This window comes from Suricata suricatta, chromosome 6, assembly GCF_006229205.1.
Source record: "Suricata suricatta isolate VVHF042 chromosome 6, meerkat_22Aug2017_6uvM2_HiC, whole genome shotgun sequence".
In the NCBI taxonomy this organism is placed as follows: domain Eukaryota; kingdom Metazoa; phylum Chordata; class Mammalia; order Carnivora; family Herpestidae; genus Suricata; species Suricata suricatta.
Genome location: NC_043705.1, coordinates 100,172,336 through 100,190,301, shown reverse-complemented (window position 1 = coordinate 100,190,301; position 17,966 = coordinate 100,172,336). Strand labels below are relative to the sequence as shown.

General features: G+C 43.6%; 1 protein-coding gene across 3 annotated transcripts in view; it reads right to left on the bottom strand.

Moving 5' to 3' along the window:
* Window positions 1-6,451: 6,451 nt before the first annotated feature.
* EBF1 (EBF transcription factor 1) overlaps window positions 6,452-17,966 on the bottom strand; it is a 388,330-nt gene continuing 376,815 nt past the window's right edge. For all 3 annotated transcript variants that reach the window (XM_029942938.1, XM_029942939.1, XM_029942940.1), the window contains exons 15-16: window positions 17,302-17,496; window positions 6,452-8,710 (exon numbers count right to left, since the gene is read on the bottom strand). In XM_029942938.1, the coding sequence (XP_029798798.1) occupies window positions 8,679-8,710; window positions 17,302-17,496 (227 nt within the window). In that variant the 3' untranslated portion in view covers window positions 6,452-8,678. The remainder of the gene's footprint in view (window positions 8,711-17,301; window positions 17,497-17,966) is intronic.

Here is a 17,966-nt window from a genome sequence, read left to right as displayed (position 1 = left end):
CTTTAGTATATACTGATTATTGAGTTTATACCAACTGCTGTGTTCATATATGTCTTAAACAAATGACCCTCAAGGTCCAATGGGGACCTTCTGTTCTTGTACCAAGTTGGTGAGCAATTCACTTTTAACTGAGGATAATTACACCTTTAATACATAACCATTGAGAATTTAACCAACAAATATCTATAAAGTTACTAAAATATCACCTCATATAAAAGTAGGCCTCCAACAAGAGAACACCATTTTCCATTTAAACCATTTCCCTGTTAATTTTTACATTCTCTTCTAAGTTCACCTTAAGTTTAATAAAACAAATTGGCATTTTTCTGGACATGAGCATGTGTCATAATATTCTGTCTTTGTGGGGAAAAAATGGGGGCTCAACATTGGCCTTTTCAGTTGAACACATTGGGCTATGGATTTTTCTAAAACATTAAATGTAGGGTAGGAATATTAACCTTTGAATCATAAAGAGCAATATTGGGGAATCTTTCAGCTGGTTGGCGCTGCTTTTAAAGGATGAAGACAAGTTGACCATGTCCCTAGAATTCCATACACAAACACTCATGAGTCAGGTACGAGTGACAGCCAAGAGAAGGAGGTGACTACCCAGAGGGGCCCGGGGGAAACCAGAGTAATGGCTCTGCCTGAAGAGCTACCAGTGGACCGAACACTGATGAGGAGGGTTGCATAGACAGAGGTGAAGGGAAGAATATAGGAACACATTTAAAAAGGAAATGGTGAAAGGAGGAGATAAACTGAGAAGGAGGAACATCGTGAGGGGAAAATCGAATGCATTAGTTATCCGATCTCTGGTGACCTGCTGCCTCCATTTAGAATGGTCTCTCCACTCCGCTCCCAGCCTTGCCTTGCTACCTCCTACTCCGTCAGGTCTGCTTGCAGGCATGGGCACAATGCTGCCTCCTGCTCTCTAGGCTCACGGCTTTCTGTGCTTGCCCCTCAAAATACAACAGGTCAAACACTAACAAGGAAGTATTGATGGACTCTCCCCTCCCAGAGCCTGCCAAAAGGAATTAGATCTGGCTCTCCCAATTCTTCCCCTTTCCCCAGCTCCACTGAGGAGGAAAGATTTTCTTGCTAGGAAAAGACATAGTTGAAAACATGGAAACCAATTTGACAATAAACTATTATATAAAAAAAAAGAAAACAATGCAATGAGAGAGATGAGCAAAGAGAGGAGGAAAAAAGAAAAACCATGCAAACTCAGTAGGCTTTTTGTCAGACGGGTTGGGGAAACCAATGTCTGAGTAAGGTGAGGAGTAAGGAAAAGAGTAATAGAGGAAATACAAACTTAATAGAAATTGCTATGAACTTTACATTTAGATTATTTTTAGTGGTCTTTAAGGGATTTAAATTTTTAAAAATTCCAATTTCTTCCTACCTAAATTTGGGTATCGACATAGGCTTGAACGTGTGCCGACGTGGAGCCATATACTCTCTCAGATACAGTAGGGTTACAATACCACAGTGTGAAATTATATGTTGGTGTGACTGTTTGATTCCTATGTGTGCCCTCCTCAGGCAGTAATGGAGGAAGGAAGTGTGTCTACTTAAGACACAATCAAACCCCGACCCTTAGCACAGTGCCCGACACAAAGAAGGCCCGCAGCAAGAGTATCTTGAATAAATAAGTGTGTTAGAGAAAGCCACATCTGTATTGCCTGGTTCGAATTCGTTCCCCTTCATTTTATGGCTGCAGCCATCCTTGCCAGGATCCCACCCAAATCTACCCTAGGCAACAAATCAACTTCAGGGGGACGCTCTCCTTTCTGTTGACATTTTGTCAGATCCTCTCTGCAGTACTAGATTCTCCTTATAGCACAATTCCCTGTGCAAGACATTTCCTGCAGAAAGCCGACCTCAGGCCTGTGGTTCATTCCAGGGTTCGGAACTTTCATTCTTAATATAGAATGTGGAAATTCTACCATCGGTGGGAAAAAAGTATGCCAAGTAGATAAAAATCGGTCCCACTGCTGCATAACTCTCCAGAGAAAAGAGATAAAACTGCTTGATGCCTAAGTTAAAAAAAAAAAGGAACAAAATATTTCCCGTTCCGGAAACTGAATTTCATTCCTAATGTAAATATAGAAGCCTCTGGAGAAGATCATGGTTGGGAGAGGGAAGGAAAGCAAGGGAACAATAGGAAGGGGTTTCACCACCCAACTCCACAGCTTCCAGCACAGAAACCACCCCAAGAAATCAGCCCTATCTTTAGAAGTAGTTGCCCCAGTCAGGAAATGGAGTTTGATTTTGACTTTTTTTTCCTCCCTCAATCCCCACATTGCATCAGTTGCCAAATCCTGGTGGTTCTTTCTCCCTAAGTATTTTTCCATTTTTGAAAATTACTGAGTGTATTTGACATAAACCATTGTATAAGTTCAAATTACACAATGTGCCACATTTATATATTGGAATGTGATTACTACCATAGTGGTAGCTAACACCTCCATCATGTCATGTAATTATCATTTCATTCTGTGGTGAGAACAAATAAGATCTACTCTTTTAGCAACTTTGAAGTAGATAATGCACTATTGTTGACTATAATCACAATGCTCAATACTTCTAATCCTGTCTATTTTCTTCCTTTCCATCCTCCTAGTCCTCCTAGTCCAAGCTCTTCATTTTTTGCCTTGAAGGTGCCCTGGCCTCTTAGTTATTCTCCATTTACCCTCTGCCTCTCTTCATTCTTTATGTGGCAACGAGGAAAATGCTTCTAAAATATATGTTTGATCCCTGTTTATAACATCTACGACTCACCACCACTCCTGGTTACACTACACGCCCATTGTCATAGAGATAACAAAAAAAGAGGAGAGAGGAGAGAGGACAACAGACTGAGGCAAGCCCTCTGGGGGCACTTGCTCCAGCAGGGAGCGGAAAGACGGCACATGGAAACCAAAGTGGGGTCAAATAGTTCTTTTCTGTCCTTTAAAATGGGATCATATTGTGGGCTGATGACAAAGTACTTCTGAACAAGGAGAAATTGATGATTTTGGAGACAGAGAGTAATAATTCTAGGAGCAACAGTCTTGAGAATATGAATGATGTGAAGCATGTAGGGCAAGCGTAGCCCTGAGCATGGTGTGTTGGAAAGACTTTACTTCTCTGGAAGTCTACCTAAAAGTGAATTCACTCATGAGGGTCTCTTAAGGCAAAAGGAGATCGGGAAGAATGACGTACACATTTTTACATTGAATGTGGCCACTGCAGAGTATACAGATTTTTTTTTTTTTTTTACTATTACATGTTCCATTTTCCCATATTCCCATCACTTTCCATTAATTGTAGGTACTTTTTTCTCGTATTACCACGGGCACTGACCATGGCCTTCCGTGGTCCACTTGCCCTTATCTGCTCGGAGAGCTCTTACTCACACCAATCAAGCACCCCCTCTTTGCAGGGTTCCTTGATCTTCATGGATGGGGCAGATCGCTCTGACCCTCAAATCAGGCTGTATAAACATCTCCTTTAGTAACTTGTCTTTTGGCCAGAAGTCCCAAACTAGCATTCTTGCGGCTCATGGGTTTTGTATGCCCACTGCAGTGTTTTTAAAACACTATTTTTGGATTAGATGACAGCATTTTAAAAAATGAAAGTTTCACACCAAAAATAAATCCAATAATATATATAGCATTCTTAAAAAATGAAAGATGGACATTCCCATGGGCCCAGAGCAAGCGAGGTGCTCCCTATTTTTACCCCAGCTCATCCCTCTTGCTCTACCAGCAGACACCGGGCTGTGATTTTATGTGCCAAGCGAAGCTGAGACTTGGGCCCTGTGGGCAGGAATCGTAGCATCTAGCACAGTGCCAAGAAGCACACATCAGGTGCTCTGAATCGAATTTTCCAAGTTCTGCAGCATCATCCTCCACATCAGCATACTCTAGTCACAGAGCCTGTCTGTTTCTGAGTGCACAGATCCATTCCCAAAGCTCAGGTCCTTACTTGTACCTTCACCCTTCTGCCTAAGGTGCCTGCCCCACCCGGTTACCTCATCCATCACATTTCCGCTCAGATGTCACTTTCTCTGAAAACCTTCCCCAGCCCTTCAGGTTAAATCAGATCCCACTGTAATATACTTTCAGAGGACTCCAGGCTTTTTCTTCATTGCCATTGTGGGTTTGTTAGTATGCACTTATGCAGTTGCTTAGCGTCTGCTTCCCACTCAACTATAAGCTCCATGAGGGCAGGCCCGGCACAACTGCGCTCACCGTGGAATCTACTGTACCTCGCCCAGTGTCGGTGCATAGTAAATCTTCACGGTGTATGTGAATGAATGAGTGAATGAACGCTTCCAAGAAATTGGCCTTAACGAAAGTGGAGGCCAGTGTGTTGAGGTGTAGATGTCTGTTTTATTCAGTGGAGCAGTGCAACATGCATGTGTCACTCTAAACTTTGTAAACTGCTTTGATGAGTATGGTTGTCTTGTCTGAGACTGTGAGTGTCCTGGGGACAAGGGCCTCTTGTTCATGTTTTTTTCTTAATCTTCTAATACAGGGACCCGCATCTAATATAGAATTCCAAAAAATGTATACTAAATGACCAAAAGAATCAACATGTATTTCCTTTTTAAGAAAACGATGATAGCTTCTCAACTTTTTAACTTATTCATTATTCTCTTTCATTACTTCCAGCTGGGCTCTAGTCTGGAGCAAAAGCGTATCAACAAGGCCCACCACAAATGATCGAGATGGTGGTTGTGTGATGCCCTATTAGCTCTGGTCATCAAGTTTCTGTGGTCTCTAGATTATTTGCTAACTTTTTGAGGCCTTTTACAAGCAACATTAACCTTATCATGTCCAATAATTGCAAAGGCAGGGAAAGCATTGGGGGAACAATTGGAAAGACTCATGGTTTTGATAGAATTAAAATGAAACCATTTTACAGGAGAAGGTGCCTACCGGGTGTTTGTGGAATGTTTGACTCCAGATGAGGTTGGTTTTATCCGAAAGACAGAGTATCTTATCCACAAGGGATCTAAAGCTATAGATCATAGAAGGTTCTAAGTTCACACATGCCTCCTCATCAATGAGCCGGGGCACATAACTAATTGACCAGAAGGCTCACTGGGACTAATTAGCAGCTGTATATGAAGGGCCTGGTTCAGACTCGTAGCACAGAGGATGGTATTCTAGAATGGCCAGATCCTGGACTCACAATTCAGTCACTGCAGAGGGATTGCACTGCTTGTCCGGTAAAATCATTGAGGCTCCTGGCTCCTCCGTGGGCCAGCGTGCACACATGCGCATCCATCTGCTGCCGCCAGAGGGCAGCAGTACGCTGTGCGTGTGCAATTTGCATCCCAGATTGGCAAATCCCCAAGGATTTACCAAGAAAGAGAGTGGGTGTCCCAGGACTACCCAGATTTCTTTTCTCTGGGTGTCAACACTGGTCTGAGTAATTGCAAACACAGACCTTCTACATATGTTGGACTTTGGCTCATCTGAACTATTGAAATGAATACACAACTAGAAGCTGCCATCACAGACAGGAAGTAACTTTAATTAAATATTGTGAAAGTTGAAAAGTTTTTACAGCTTGAATTTTTGCAAAAAAAAAATTATAACAATCTCTACAGTAGTTAGGTTCTCTAACAATTGAACTGTACAGTGTGTATCTATTCAAAAAGTTTGATAGGAAGGTGAAAGGTTAGTAGACTCAGAGATGACTTCATTAAGCTGCATCCTAGTACAATGTGAGGCCAGGGCGTGTTAGGCGATCCAGTCATCCAGAAGCTGCATTTCTCCCCCAAAACTGAAATCTTAATTCTCTATTTCATTTTCTCCTTAAAGCCATATTCTGTATTTAGGAGAACATCTTTTTTACGTGTAGAAGTTTTCTGTCGAAAAAAGACGGTCAGAGGGCCAGAACATCTTTTCATCTAATCAATATAAATAGAGGCAACAGGATACAAATTACACACATTTTAAAGGCTCTTTGGACTTTCAAGAAAAGTTCTAACCACTACACATGGCTGACAGATGGGTGGCGTTTGTTGTCAGGGGCTGAGCCGGACACCTCACCCTCACCGGCTGACCATTCTTTCACAAACAGTTAAGGGGCTCACCAGACAAAATATGGCTTTAAATCGTATACATCTTCAGGCCAGCACTTACCACACGAATTCAGACAACCTTTCCGAGTACCGAGAAGCAATGCGTCCACCTTGCTTACATTTTCCAGTTTTTTTTATTATTATTAATCATCATTATTATTATTTCTCACCTTGAAAAATCAGCTTTCCTCCCCCTCCCTTCCCTCCCGCCACTCCCCTCCCCCACCCGCCCCAACCCATAAAAATCGCACTCTGACAGTCTAGTGAAAACCTTTGCAAAATCCATATGGGGGCATGCACAGTTGCAGCATTGTTGTAAATTTCTTCCTCTACTAGAAAAAGTTACATTGTCTTAAGGTAACAAAACAGTTCTTTTGTGCTTTTCCATTTCTTTGTTTTTTTTTTTTCTTTTTTCTTTTTCTTTTTTCTTAGAATGTTAGTGATGACTGACAGTTCTGGTGCACAGTTACAATGTACAAGTGAAATGAATATGATTTGCATTGTTAAGGCATCCAATCTGCTGGTTTATATTTATGTGAAAGACAGAGGAAATATACAAGCAGACTTAAGAAAGAAAGTATGTTCATTGATTTCTATGAAGTTTCTCCCCCGAAATTCAATGCACAAAATGCGTCACTCCAAAGGGAGAGATTCCATGCATATTAATAGAGTAAAACAGCATTAGGGTTTGTTTTTCTTTTTTTTTGTAAGCTTCCAAAGCAAAGGATACATTTTTTAATCTACAGAACTAAACACTACAAGAATAATATGCTACTATTTTTTTTTTGCCATATATTGGAAAAAACTTCTTAACTTACAAATAATACAAAAATAGACAATGGCTTTTGGGTGGAAATTAAAAAAAATTGAAGCATGGTTTAAAACAAAACTAAAAATAACTATAAATGAAATGTTTAAAAATCACATTGAAACAGCTAATACAACTGTAGGTGACCAAACAAATACGCACTTTTCACATAGCAAACGTACACAATAAAATAAACTGGGAGTGGGAGGAAAAGGAAGAAGGGGAAAGCAATGTACAAATTCCAAAGATAAATACATTATTTATATGGATATTTTACAAAATCCCCTTTAAAACAAAAGCCTTTTAATTAACTTCGCAAGTATGTGCAAGCTAAAGGTAGTGAGCTTTCTTTTCTTTGCAAAATATGCAGTAAAATCTTTTTGTGATATTGAAAAACTGTCTTAAGACATTAAAATGTATAAATAGAACGACGACTTTGGCAAAAATCACAAAAAATCTACAGTATTTATAACTACATACAAAACACAACAGCAAAGAAAAAAATATCAGGCAAACGCATCCTCAGAGCTTTGCTGCGTCTTTGCTATTTATTCTTACTTTTAAGAACACTTCCCAGATAATGAGCAAAAATTCCATAGAACAGAGAACTATGTTTTGGAGCTCTCAACCTTCTTCTCCTTTCTCCCAGTTTCCTTTTACTCTGAATTCAAAAGCACTTAACCTGTCCCTCTATTCTATTATGTTACAAACGTGAGGGTCACCCATAGAGGTGTCCTCTCAAACGGGAAATCAGAAATACCTGCCATGTTGCTTTTGTCAGCTTTTGGAGGGTTGGTGTGAAGTCAGCATTTAGGAGGAGTAAACTTTAAACTTGCAAATGGCAGCGTGAGAGTGGGATTTGGCTTGGTGACTGGAGGGCATAATATGGAATTCTAATTCTGTGCCTGGACCCTGTTCCGTGCAGGCTCGAAGGGGATTCTCACACAGTCTGTGTGCCATCAAGCTCTCCAGAGGCCATTGGCTTCAGAAGAAGTTGACATAAGTAAAAGAATTATATCAGGTTTAAATATGCAGTTTTAACAATCTGTCTAGAGGCACTGGATTTTTGAGTAGAAGGGAAAATGTGATCACTTACATCACTTTGTAACTTTCCAGGCTGCATTTATTTACACAGTTACTTAAGACAACAATACAAAAGAGATAAATAAGCTTGCACTGCTAAGGGATGGCATGTTAAGTTAGATATTGAAAATGCACTGTCTGAGCTAACTACCATTTGATATGCTTTAAGGCGCAAAAGCCGACCCTTAGTTTTCTAAAAAATCTAACTGGCATTCCTATTCTGTCCCATACAAGCTTTTTTTTTTTTTCTTTTTTCTTTTTTTCTTTTTTTTTTAACTTTTTTGTAAATATCACCACTTCATTCTCCCTTTACACAGCTTTAAAAACATCATAAATTAAAACGTGGAGTCTTATTTATAGTGTCCCTTGTACACAGCTTTATGGTTTATAAAAGACAAGTGATTGCAGAGTTAAGCTTAAAAAAAGAAAGAAAGAAAAAGAAAAAGTGGATTTGCTTCTATCAACACAGAATAAATATATCCCCCAAATACCTGGGAGGTACAACTTTTAACCAACGCTCTGCACTTGCAGATCCCTTCCAATTTCAGTATTTGCAAGGTCGGTGATATTGTTTGTTTAAAAATCTGCAGTTACTGTGATTCCTCTTAAAAAGGCCTGAGTTAAAAGTTCCACTGAGGACTTGTATCCGATTACTCTCTGTAGCAGAATCCAACCTCTTCATTAATAAAATTCTTCAAGGCAATTCTTTCACATGGGAGGAACGATCATGCCAGATATCGCTGTGGAAAAAGAAGACAAAAGGCAACGGTTTTGCATCCAAAATTTTCACTGAGGAAAAAAAAAGTGATGGGAAAAAACACCCACACGCCACTATGTTGGTTGAATATTAGTCACAAATGTGCTCTCATCTTTCCTGGAATGAGTTTTTTGTTACAAAAGAGACATGTACTTTATTAAAAATGATAATATGTCAGCCTGTGTATGTGTCTTTCACAGAACAGAAGATGCTAAACATCTCTTCAAATCTCATTTCAGTCTTAAAATATAACTGGAAAGTCGCAGGGTTTGAAAACCGCTGGGAAAGTCGCGGCCCCAAACTTGCAAACTAGCGAGAATTTTCAATTTGTCACTCTTTTTGCCCCTCCCTGTGACTTCCATAACACAAAATAAAATTTTAGTTCATTCCACGGTTCTGTGCTCTGCATTTGCAAAGACTGACTCCTAGAACAGCAATCTGAATGCCTACATTTCAGCCCTCTTACCCCGGAGGAGGAAATGCCAGCCCCCCAGGCCCCGTTCTCCGGGGAGAACGAAGCTGGGAGAAAGTGGGGGGGAGGAGGGGAAGGCGGCGTTGCTTGAACCTGCAGGATTTCTCCTATACCGCTGCTGCACTCAAGGTTCTGGAATGGTCTGACCACGTTCCTAGAAAATTATAGCCTAGGAAAGCTGGGGCGAGATCCTGAAGGAAACGAAATCAGTTTGGGGTAATCAAAAAATCTTTCGAAGTGTTCCGAGTTAGAAGCCCGCCCACAGTGGTAGTTAGAAAGGCCAGTTTCCCCCTCTGGCTTTCCTGCTTTCTGCCTATGTCTCCCAGAGGTAGTTACTTGTTTCCTTGAACCTCTGCTGCCTCAGCTAGAAAATGCAGTTAATGCTATTTGTAAGGGCAGTGATATTTTTAGGGTTGTTGGAGATTTAAATAAAATAACATTTGTGAGGTGCTTGGCCCAGCGACAGCTCCTAGTAAAGACCTCATATAGGTTAGCTGCTATTACTTTTAACCTGTCCCTTCTGCTGCCAAACTAGCTGTGTGACCTCATGTTAATTGTTTAACATCTCTGGGCTGTGCTTCCTCTTCCATCAAACAGACACCACCTCATACAGCATACTTCATATGATGAGCATGAGGAATGAAGGGATGTCTATGAGAAAGTTAAAACAGCACGGCAACTTTGACACATGTTGGCGTAAGAGCGGTGTGTATATTAGAAGCAAGAGGCAGCCATCTTTTGCTTCCAAAGATGAGAGAGGAAGTCATTGCTTTCTTTTGATTGGCAATTCTAAATTTAAATTGGTGTCCTTGTCAGTGGTCCAGAAGAATATGCCTTTTTTAAAGCGAACCCCATCTACCACAAACCCCGCTGCAGACACTGGAGGAGGCTAGGTGAGGCTCTGAGCTCTGCAGCCCCCACAACTCTCTGGTTTCCCCTCCCCCACCCAACATTGTGAATTCAATTAAAAAAATGTATTTTGCCAAACACTTTTTCCGTTAATTTTTAAACCCATCTGTATTCACAGGGAAATTTAATCCACATGTTTCTGATTCATATACACGTAAATCATCCAAATGTTGTTTTGCAAGAGCTGTTCTGCAGTCCAAAAGCTCCTGGAGTCTTTTTCGTAAGCCCTCATAAGCCATTTTTCTTAGAAACAGGAAGTGTCTCTTGCCAAACGCAGACCAACTTAAACCCCCAAAGATTCGAGATCATTTGGAAAGGCAGTCTCCCTTAGATTCAAGTGAGCCCTAGATGGGACTGAAATGGGGAGCTCAGATTTTCAACCCAAGCCTTAACCTGAAACTTCAAGATGCTGTAGCTCCAAAGGCAAGGAGGCACGAGGTCTCTGCAGCGACAGCTCAGCATGGCTCTGCCTCCCTAAGAATCTTTCATCGAGGCTGGAGGTGGGTCCCGGCACCCTTATTAAAGACAGGTCTTTCTGTGGGAGTTCTAAGCCTCTGGCAAGAGAAGCAAATCTTACTTTTGCCTTCCACCAAAATCTACTCTGCGTGCCTGGCATTAAAGGGCAGTCCCCTGCCGTACAGCCAGGTAGCTCGGCGGTGTCAATATGGTGCAAAGCAAAGTAAAGAACTGACAAATTGCCTGCTGATTTGGTCAGTGGGGCCGGCCAACGTTTATTAACTGGGCACTGAAAACAGGATTTTTTTTTAAATTCTGGATAGCCAAAAGGAAAAAAGAAAATAAAGATCTAGCAGTGTTTTGTACCTGAATAAACTAGATTAATTAGATTAAACCCCCACCAGGGCCCCATTAAAAGTTATAAAGCAAAGCTAACTGATGTGCTGGTCCATAGCTAACAGTGCTTCTGAATCTGAATGACAGTGGTTGCAGACTCGGACGCCCTGGGGGCCCAGACTGGGAACATAAGTGAGCAGTGTGCCCTGGTAGGGACCCAGGTGACTCTGCCAAGGGCATGCCTTCTCGAGAGCGGGCTCCCCCTAAGCCGCTGTGCAGAAATGCCTGCTCGCAACCACCAGCTCTTCTGAACTTTTTCAAGAGAAGATGGAGATCTGAATGTTTTAAAACACAAAACAGCCCAGTTTATACATGTTAGCAGATAATTAAAATTAAAAACAAACAGACATATCGGAGGGTAGCTAGGGGGAGGCTCTGGTCTGTCCATACTTCCCTACCTTGCCTTTGCGGGCCCTCAGACTTCTCTTAGACCTAGTGCACGCCGTGGAGTCTCTCTCCAGAAGAGACACCTGCACCCAGCACTCTGCGTAGAGCACTGGGCTCGCACAGCTCCCCAGGTCTCATCTGTGACGTCCTAAACTCCAGATGCAGAACACCTCTTGATAGATAAACTTTAGGAAAAGATCACCGTTTGTAGTCTGTGAGCTGCTCCGCCTCTGAAGAGACCTGTTTGTAAAGTAACCCCACTGCATGGCCGCAGGGAAGCTCCTGGGCTTACAGGAGCTGTTTTTCCTGTGTCTGTGCTTCAGTCCTCAAGTTTACTTATGTGGGTGAGAGGGATGGGGTGTTGGAGGCGTGGAATGTTCCAGAAAAGCCGTTGGCACACTGACTCACCCAAGTAAGGCCCATGAAGAGTTCCATGAGGACACAGCACTGTCAGAGAGGCACACATGGCACACATCACAGGACACCATCAGACCGAGGTGGCCCTGCCATTTTCCCCATCATGTTCTCTGACAGAAGCTCAGAAAACTATTGGTTTGAAAGACCATGCATTTTTCATTACGGTTTTCACATTTTGATAAGAACGAAGACAAAACACAAAGTTTCGCAGAGCTGGGAGAGTTTGGAGTGAGGGTGGAATGTGGTCTTCCTCGAACCACGACATGCATAGGAATCATGAGCTAATCAGGAACAGAACAGGGGGGATGTCCTGCACAAATTAGCATGTACACAGAGCAAACGACAATTCCACAAGATCGCTGCAGGACTGCAAGGTATCTAGAGTCAGGTAGGGCCAGCCAGCCTGAGCTACAATAAGGTGAGGAAAGAAAAATTCAGTGCATGGGTACAATTTTTGTGAAATCACTCTGGCCTTTTGTTTTTAATTTTTCACTGCAGAGACTGTCCGGGACATGGTTAGGGTTTAAAATCACCACGCCGCGCGGAGGGCCAGTCGCACACTGACAGCCTCCTTGGGGCTGCCTCTCTCTTGATTAGTGAAGTCCTCTGAGGACTGAAATTGCATAGAAGCCATGCTCTAGGGAGCATAAGCTTTAGGAGAAAGGAGAGGACCTCCCCAGGACAATGGCTGGGCACAGAGGGTCACTCAAATCTTTGACCTATGAAAATAGACACACCTGGGGAGTCAGGATCAGTATTCATCAATGACTTTACCCAGATGGGAATGGAAAAGACATCTCTGCATTTTCTCTTTAAATCCAAAACATAGCCACATTTTCCAAAGCTTTTCATGGGATGTTAATTGGTCTTAACATTTGGAAAAGAGTTCTCTGGGCAAATAAGGTTAAAGAACTAAATAGAATACTCTTTTTGTTGTTTTTGTTTAACTGTGGGGTGTCTCAGAGCTTTTAATAAACTTAGGTACATTGTTGCTCTCCAAGACAGGGATTCAGGAAGCACCACTTTCCAGACTGCTTGACCACAACGTTTAAACTTTTTTGACAGTGTATCTTCTGAGACTCCGGAAGTGCTAAGATTTTCTGTATCCTAAAATTAATTCTCAGACATATGGTTATGTGTCCAAGGCTTTATCTACCTGGTAAAGAAAGTCAGTTGGAATCACAGTAGGAACTGTTAATTGTAAAATCTTTGTAAAGAATGGAGTTTATGACTTCCTTGCTCAACCTCATCCCTACTTCTCGGTCCCTGTGACCAGGATGCCAAGTGGCTTGCTGGTGACTGCACATTTCCCTTTGGCTCCAATTATCTTTAATCCTCTGCTAAGCATGATGCCCCCTCCCCATCTCCCTCTGCCTGAGTGCCCCCTGCCCTTTCTCCAAGGTCCAGCTCAACGGCACCCTTCTCCATGAGGCTGTTCCGAATTCTCCCTAATCTCTTTTTCTTCTGAACTTTCCCAGGTGGGTGTCCAGCCTCTCCCAGACAGATCTGCCTGTTTTACTGTGGTGTTATGTTCCCTTTTCTCCAGGGAAAGATTTTAAGGTCAGAATTCTGTAGTCCACACGGGCCTCACTCAGTGGCTTGACTATAGTACGGCCACATAGCATAGGGGCTTACACGGCTGTCAGTCTGCTGGCTGTTAACCCCAGGCTCTTCCAGTGTGCTGGCTGTGTAACTGAATGAGCCATCTTGGCTCTAAGGCTTGGTTTCTGCATCTGTAGAATGAGGACAAGGAGCAGCCTGCACCATGGGTGCTGGGAAAAAGACATGATATAGTGCAGAAACCGGGCTGGGAACAAGCTCTCCCATGTCCGTGACGGTAACCATCATCATCACTATCACGGGAGACTGCAATGCATGTCCATTAGGAAATAAACATACACACAGTCACTAGAAAAAAGGCTTGTAAGGAGTTGGCAAAAAGAAAAAAAAAAAGAAAAACACCCAAAAAACCCCAGTACAATTAGTAGTGTGGTAGCTGGAGGTACACAGGTCTTTAAAACCCTCAATGGGGCACCTGGGTGGCTCAGTCGGTTCAGCGTCTGACTTCAGCTCAGGTCATGTTCTCATAGTTCGTGAGTTCGAGTCCTGCATCAGGCTCTGTGCTGACAGCTTGGAGCCTGGAGCCTACTTCGGATTCTGTGTCTCCCTTTCTCTCTGCCCCCTGCCCCTGCCCCTGGCTTACACTCTGTCTCTTTCTCTCTTTCTCAAAAATTAACTTAAAAAAAAAAACCCTCAACAACCTAAACATGTCATCTCTGATCTTGTTTATATGGTCCATTTGCTTAATCAACTCCTCTTTTCCTCACTTGCCCTGTCCTAACGGCCACAGTTCTGAACTAGGGGGAGCCAGATGAAACTACTACAACAATGAAAAGAAGAAGGAGGAAGGTCCCACTTCAGAGGCTCCTACCACCCCCATTTTGTAACCTGTCTATGCCCTTTCTCCACAGATGAGTGGAGTTTGGAAAACTAACAATGACGTTATTCTCCAGTTACAGGTCTAGGAGCACACACCCCAGTGTCAGGGAGACTCCGAGACCTCAAGCAGGAGGTCCCTGGTGGCAGCGCACACATCAGGCCACAGGCACTGTGTTCAGAGGCCAAGGTGCATTCCAGGCATGCGGACCCTGGTAAGCGTGGTGGCTGGGAGCGGAGTGGGCGGGAAGCAGGGCAGGACAGCTTAGAGGAAAACGGTGTCAGTTAATTTGACTTTAATCTCTCTACTCATACTTCCTACTCTGCCACCCCTCAAAGGTAGGGATGTTTGGTGTGTAACTGTATGGGGAGAAGAAAAAAACGCAGAAAGAATCTCCTGGACACATGCTCAATTAAAACAAAAGGGCAACGTCACAAATCCAGCACAAAGTGTGGCCCTGAATTTCACCATGAACCCACCCCACTGTGCAGCCTACAGTGAGAAATGGGACAGTGAGATGACAATTTGGCTGCTTATTAGAACAGGGGGCACACACACACACACACCCACACACACACCAGAGAGATGTCCCCGGAATCCAGGACATCCTGCACTCCAGGCTGAGTCCCTGTTTTCAGTTCTTTCATGCTCCCTACTTGGTCCGCAGGCAGGAAGAGGCTTGGCCTCGCACAGGGCCACCTGCTGACATCACCGCTGGCCGGTGACACGGAGACTGACCGCCCAAGAACTATGGGCCTTTTCTTCTCAAGCACCGCCTGTCAGCTCCTGATTACAAACCCCATTATACCTTATTTTGATATCAAATCTATATTTAATGAGGGTTATGAAAGCAACTCAAGAATGGCAGATTTCTGCTTTCATATATTTTATCCTTATTTAAACTAGAAGTTATACTTAAGCATTACGTACTTAGTGCACCAGCGGAGGTGCACTGAGGGTGACAGCATTATTTTCAGCTGAAAGAGTCAGGTTTGTATGAATGGGTAGCTCCCCTTTGTAGGGGTGCGCGTGACCCACGGTGAATAATGCTGTCTGAAATGTAGTTCCATGCTCAGATTCTTTTCCTCTGCCTTCTAAGATGGCTTTGCCAATGCATGCCCAAGGGAGGCACGCCAGCATGTTTTACTGGGCAGGACTTTGGCTGTGCTGGGCAGATTTGCCAGCAGGTTTCTGAAGAATGTTTAGCAGAGCCTGTATGGAGTCAGAAAGGCAGAGTGATTAGAATCTCTGGAGTCACACAGTTTGGGTTCAGTTTTGCCTCTATTAGTTATAACTGCGTGACCTTGAGCAAACTGGGCCTGAATTTACCCACCTATATAATGGGAATAGTACTGATTTCATAGTGTCTTTGGAAGAATCAATATAAGATTGTATCAATGTAGAGCCTCCAGTACTGAGTACATGGATACTCTGTATAAATAACATAACTAATATACATATGCATAACACACATATACATAATATACATATATGTAAGAAATAGGGCTGAGAAGTCCCAGGTGGGTATGCCACCCTCCTGAGCCCTCTCAACCCCCATGGCTGACCTCTGTCAGTGATGAAGGCATGACAACCAATGAAGGAAGGCACTGTGGGGAGCTGTGTGGGCTAGGGGCTAGGGGTGCAGACTCAGCTGGGTTTATATTCATCTCCACCATTTACAGGCTGTGCTTTAGGCAGGTGTGTACTCTCCTTAAGCTTCAGTTTTATCATCTGTACAATGGAGATCATAATATCCTCATATTTCACCAGGAAGTTGTTAGGATTAAGTAAGATAAAGCATGTTCAATGTTTAGCACAGCGCCTGACACACAGTTCAGTGCTAAATAAATGGCAGCTGATTATTTTATTGATCTTATTTCCCTGCCAGATGCCTTAGGAATCCTGGATGCATCCTTTTTACCCCCTCTGCGTAATAAAGTACTTGGGAGATGGAAAGAGGAGATGAATTTTTGAGCCTGAGTTTGAAGCCAGCTTTGGCCACACACTACTGCCAGAAATCAAACAATTTTGTAATTTGCCTAACCTCAAGTTTTCTCATCTATAAAGTAGGGGCTTTGAATGCCCAACACATGAGCCTGCTGTGAGGGATGAATGAGCTGCGCAGCTCAATGGTATCAACACATGAGAAAAGTGTAAGACACAGTGGACCCATTTTAAAAAGGTGGATTTTTTGGGGTCGTCTGGGTGGCTCAGTCGGTTAAGCATTCAGCTTCAGCTCAGGTAATGATCTCACAGTTCATGGGTTTGAGTCCCACATTGGGCTCTGTGCTGACAGCTAGCTCAGAGCCTGGAGCCTGCTTCAGATTCTGCATCTCCCTCTCTCTCTGACCCTCCCCTGCTCACACTGTCTCTCTCTGTCTTTCAAATATAAATAAAAAATATTAAAAAAGTTTTTAAAGGGGGGTTTTTCCCCTCATCAATTAGAGAGGTCACCTCAATTCTTGGTGACTCTTATATTCCATATTCCATCATGGGGGTAAAACTAAACAATTTTAATATGACCTAGAATACCTAGTCACGTTTTGAGGGCTCTGGTTCTCAGTAGTCAGTGTTGGGCCTTCAGTCTACACTACTCTAACCTTAGGGCTCTGGTCAGGCCATGTCTCACTCACTCCCCGTGATCAACCCCACACACGTTCACTCTGACACAGGCAACAGGAAGGGAAGGTTGAGTGACCTACTTCAGGAGAATGCCAGTCCCGGGAGAGACCCTGCAGTGGAGAACTTGCTAGAGTCCACAAAAGACTGGTCTGATTATGGCGACCACAGGGAATGAAAGAGGAGAAAAGAGAAATGATGACATTAGTAAGTGAAAACAGTATTCTCAAGCAAATCCCGGGCCTGAGCAGAATTGCTGGAGTTGAAAGAGGACTGCTCAGGCAACTCCAGTAGAGGAGGGATGCATGGGGTTAGGGGGCCAGGGCCCAGGACCAAGGACAGTGAACACAAAGGAACAAAAGAAAGGAGGGCAGAGAGAAGCAGGCTGGCCCAAGGCATATCCCCTTGCACCAGTGACTCATCTGCTTTGGGCCCTGGGCAGGTAAAGTCAGGGCATTCTGTTGGCCTGGGTGGGGCTTACCTTGCAGGCTGTTCCCATTGGTGCTGGTGCAGGTGGGAGGCGGGGAGGTCTGGGGTCTGACAACGGGCGCAAAAGCACTCTTCTGTTTCACGGCTGAGACCATGTTGGCTGGTGAGAAGGAGAAGATGCCCGAGGAGCTGCTGCAGTTGGAGGGGAGGCTTGTGGAGGAGGCCATGGTGGGGCTGGATGGCACGACTGAGTGGGGCAATGGGAAAGGAGAAATCAGTGCCTCTGCTGGCATCTTGAGGTGAGGCCCTTCACCCAGCCACCCTGCGCAGGCCGCCCTGCCAGCATGATCCTTCCTGAACTCTCGGGATCTTGTCTGCTTTCATCACTTGGTACTTGGCATGGGTTACCTTTCATTGTTGGTGATCTTTTACATATTTATTGTGGACCTACTATGTGTTGGGCAGTGTGCTACGCACTGGGGCATCCCAGGCCAGCAAACAAAAGTGCTCTTATTAAGGATAGAGCAGCACAAAATAATCCCAAAGGTGAGCCTGCAAACTCTGCAGAGGCAGGGAAGAGAACCAAAGAAGGTTTCATGGAGAAGGAGTTGAGGAAAACATTTCAGGTGGGGCCTAAACTACGGTTCTAGCAAAGCGGCTGGGAATATAAGAGACAGGAGGAGGCCAGCCTAGACAGCGCCATCACTGATGGAATGA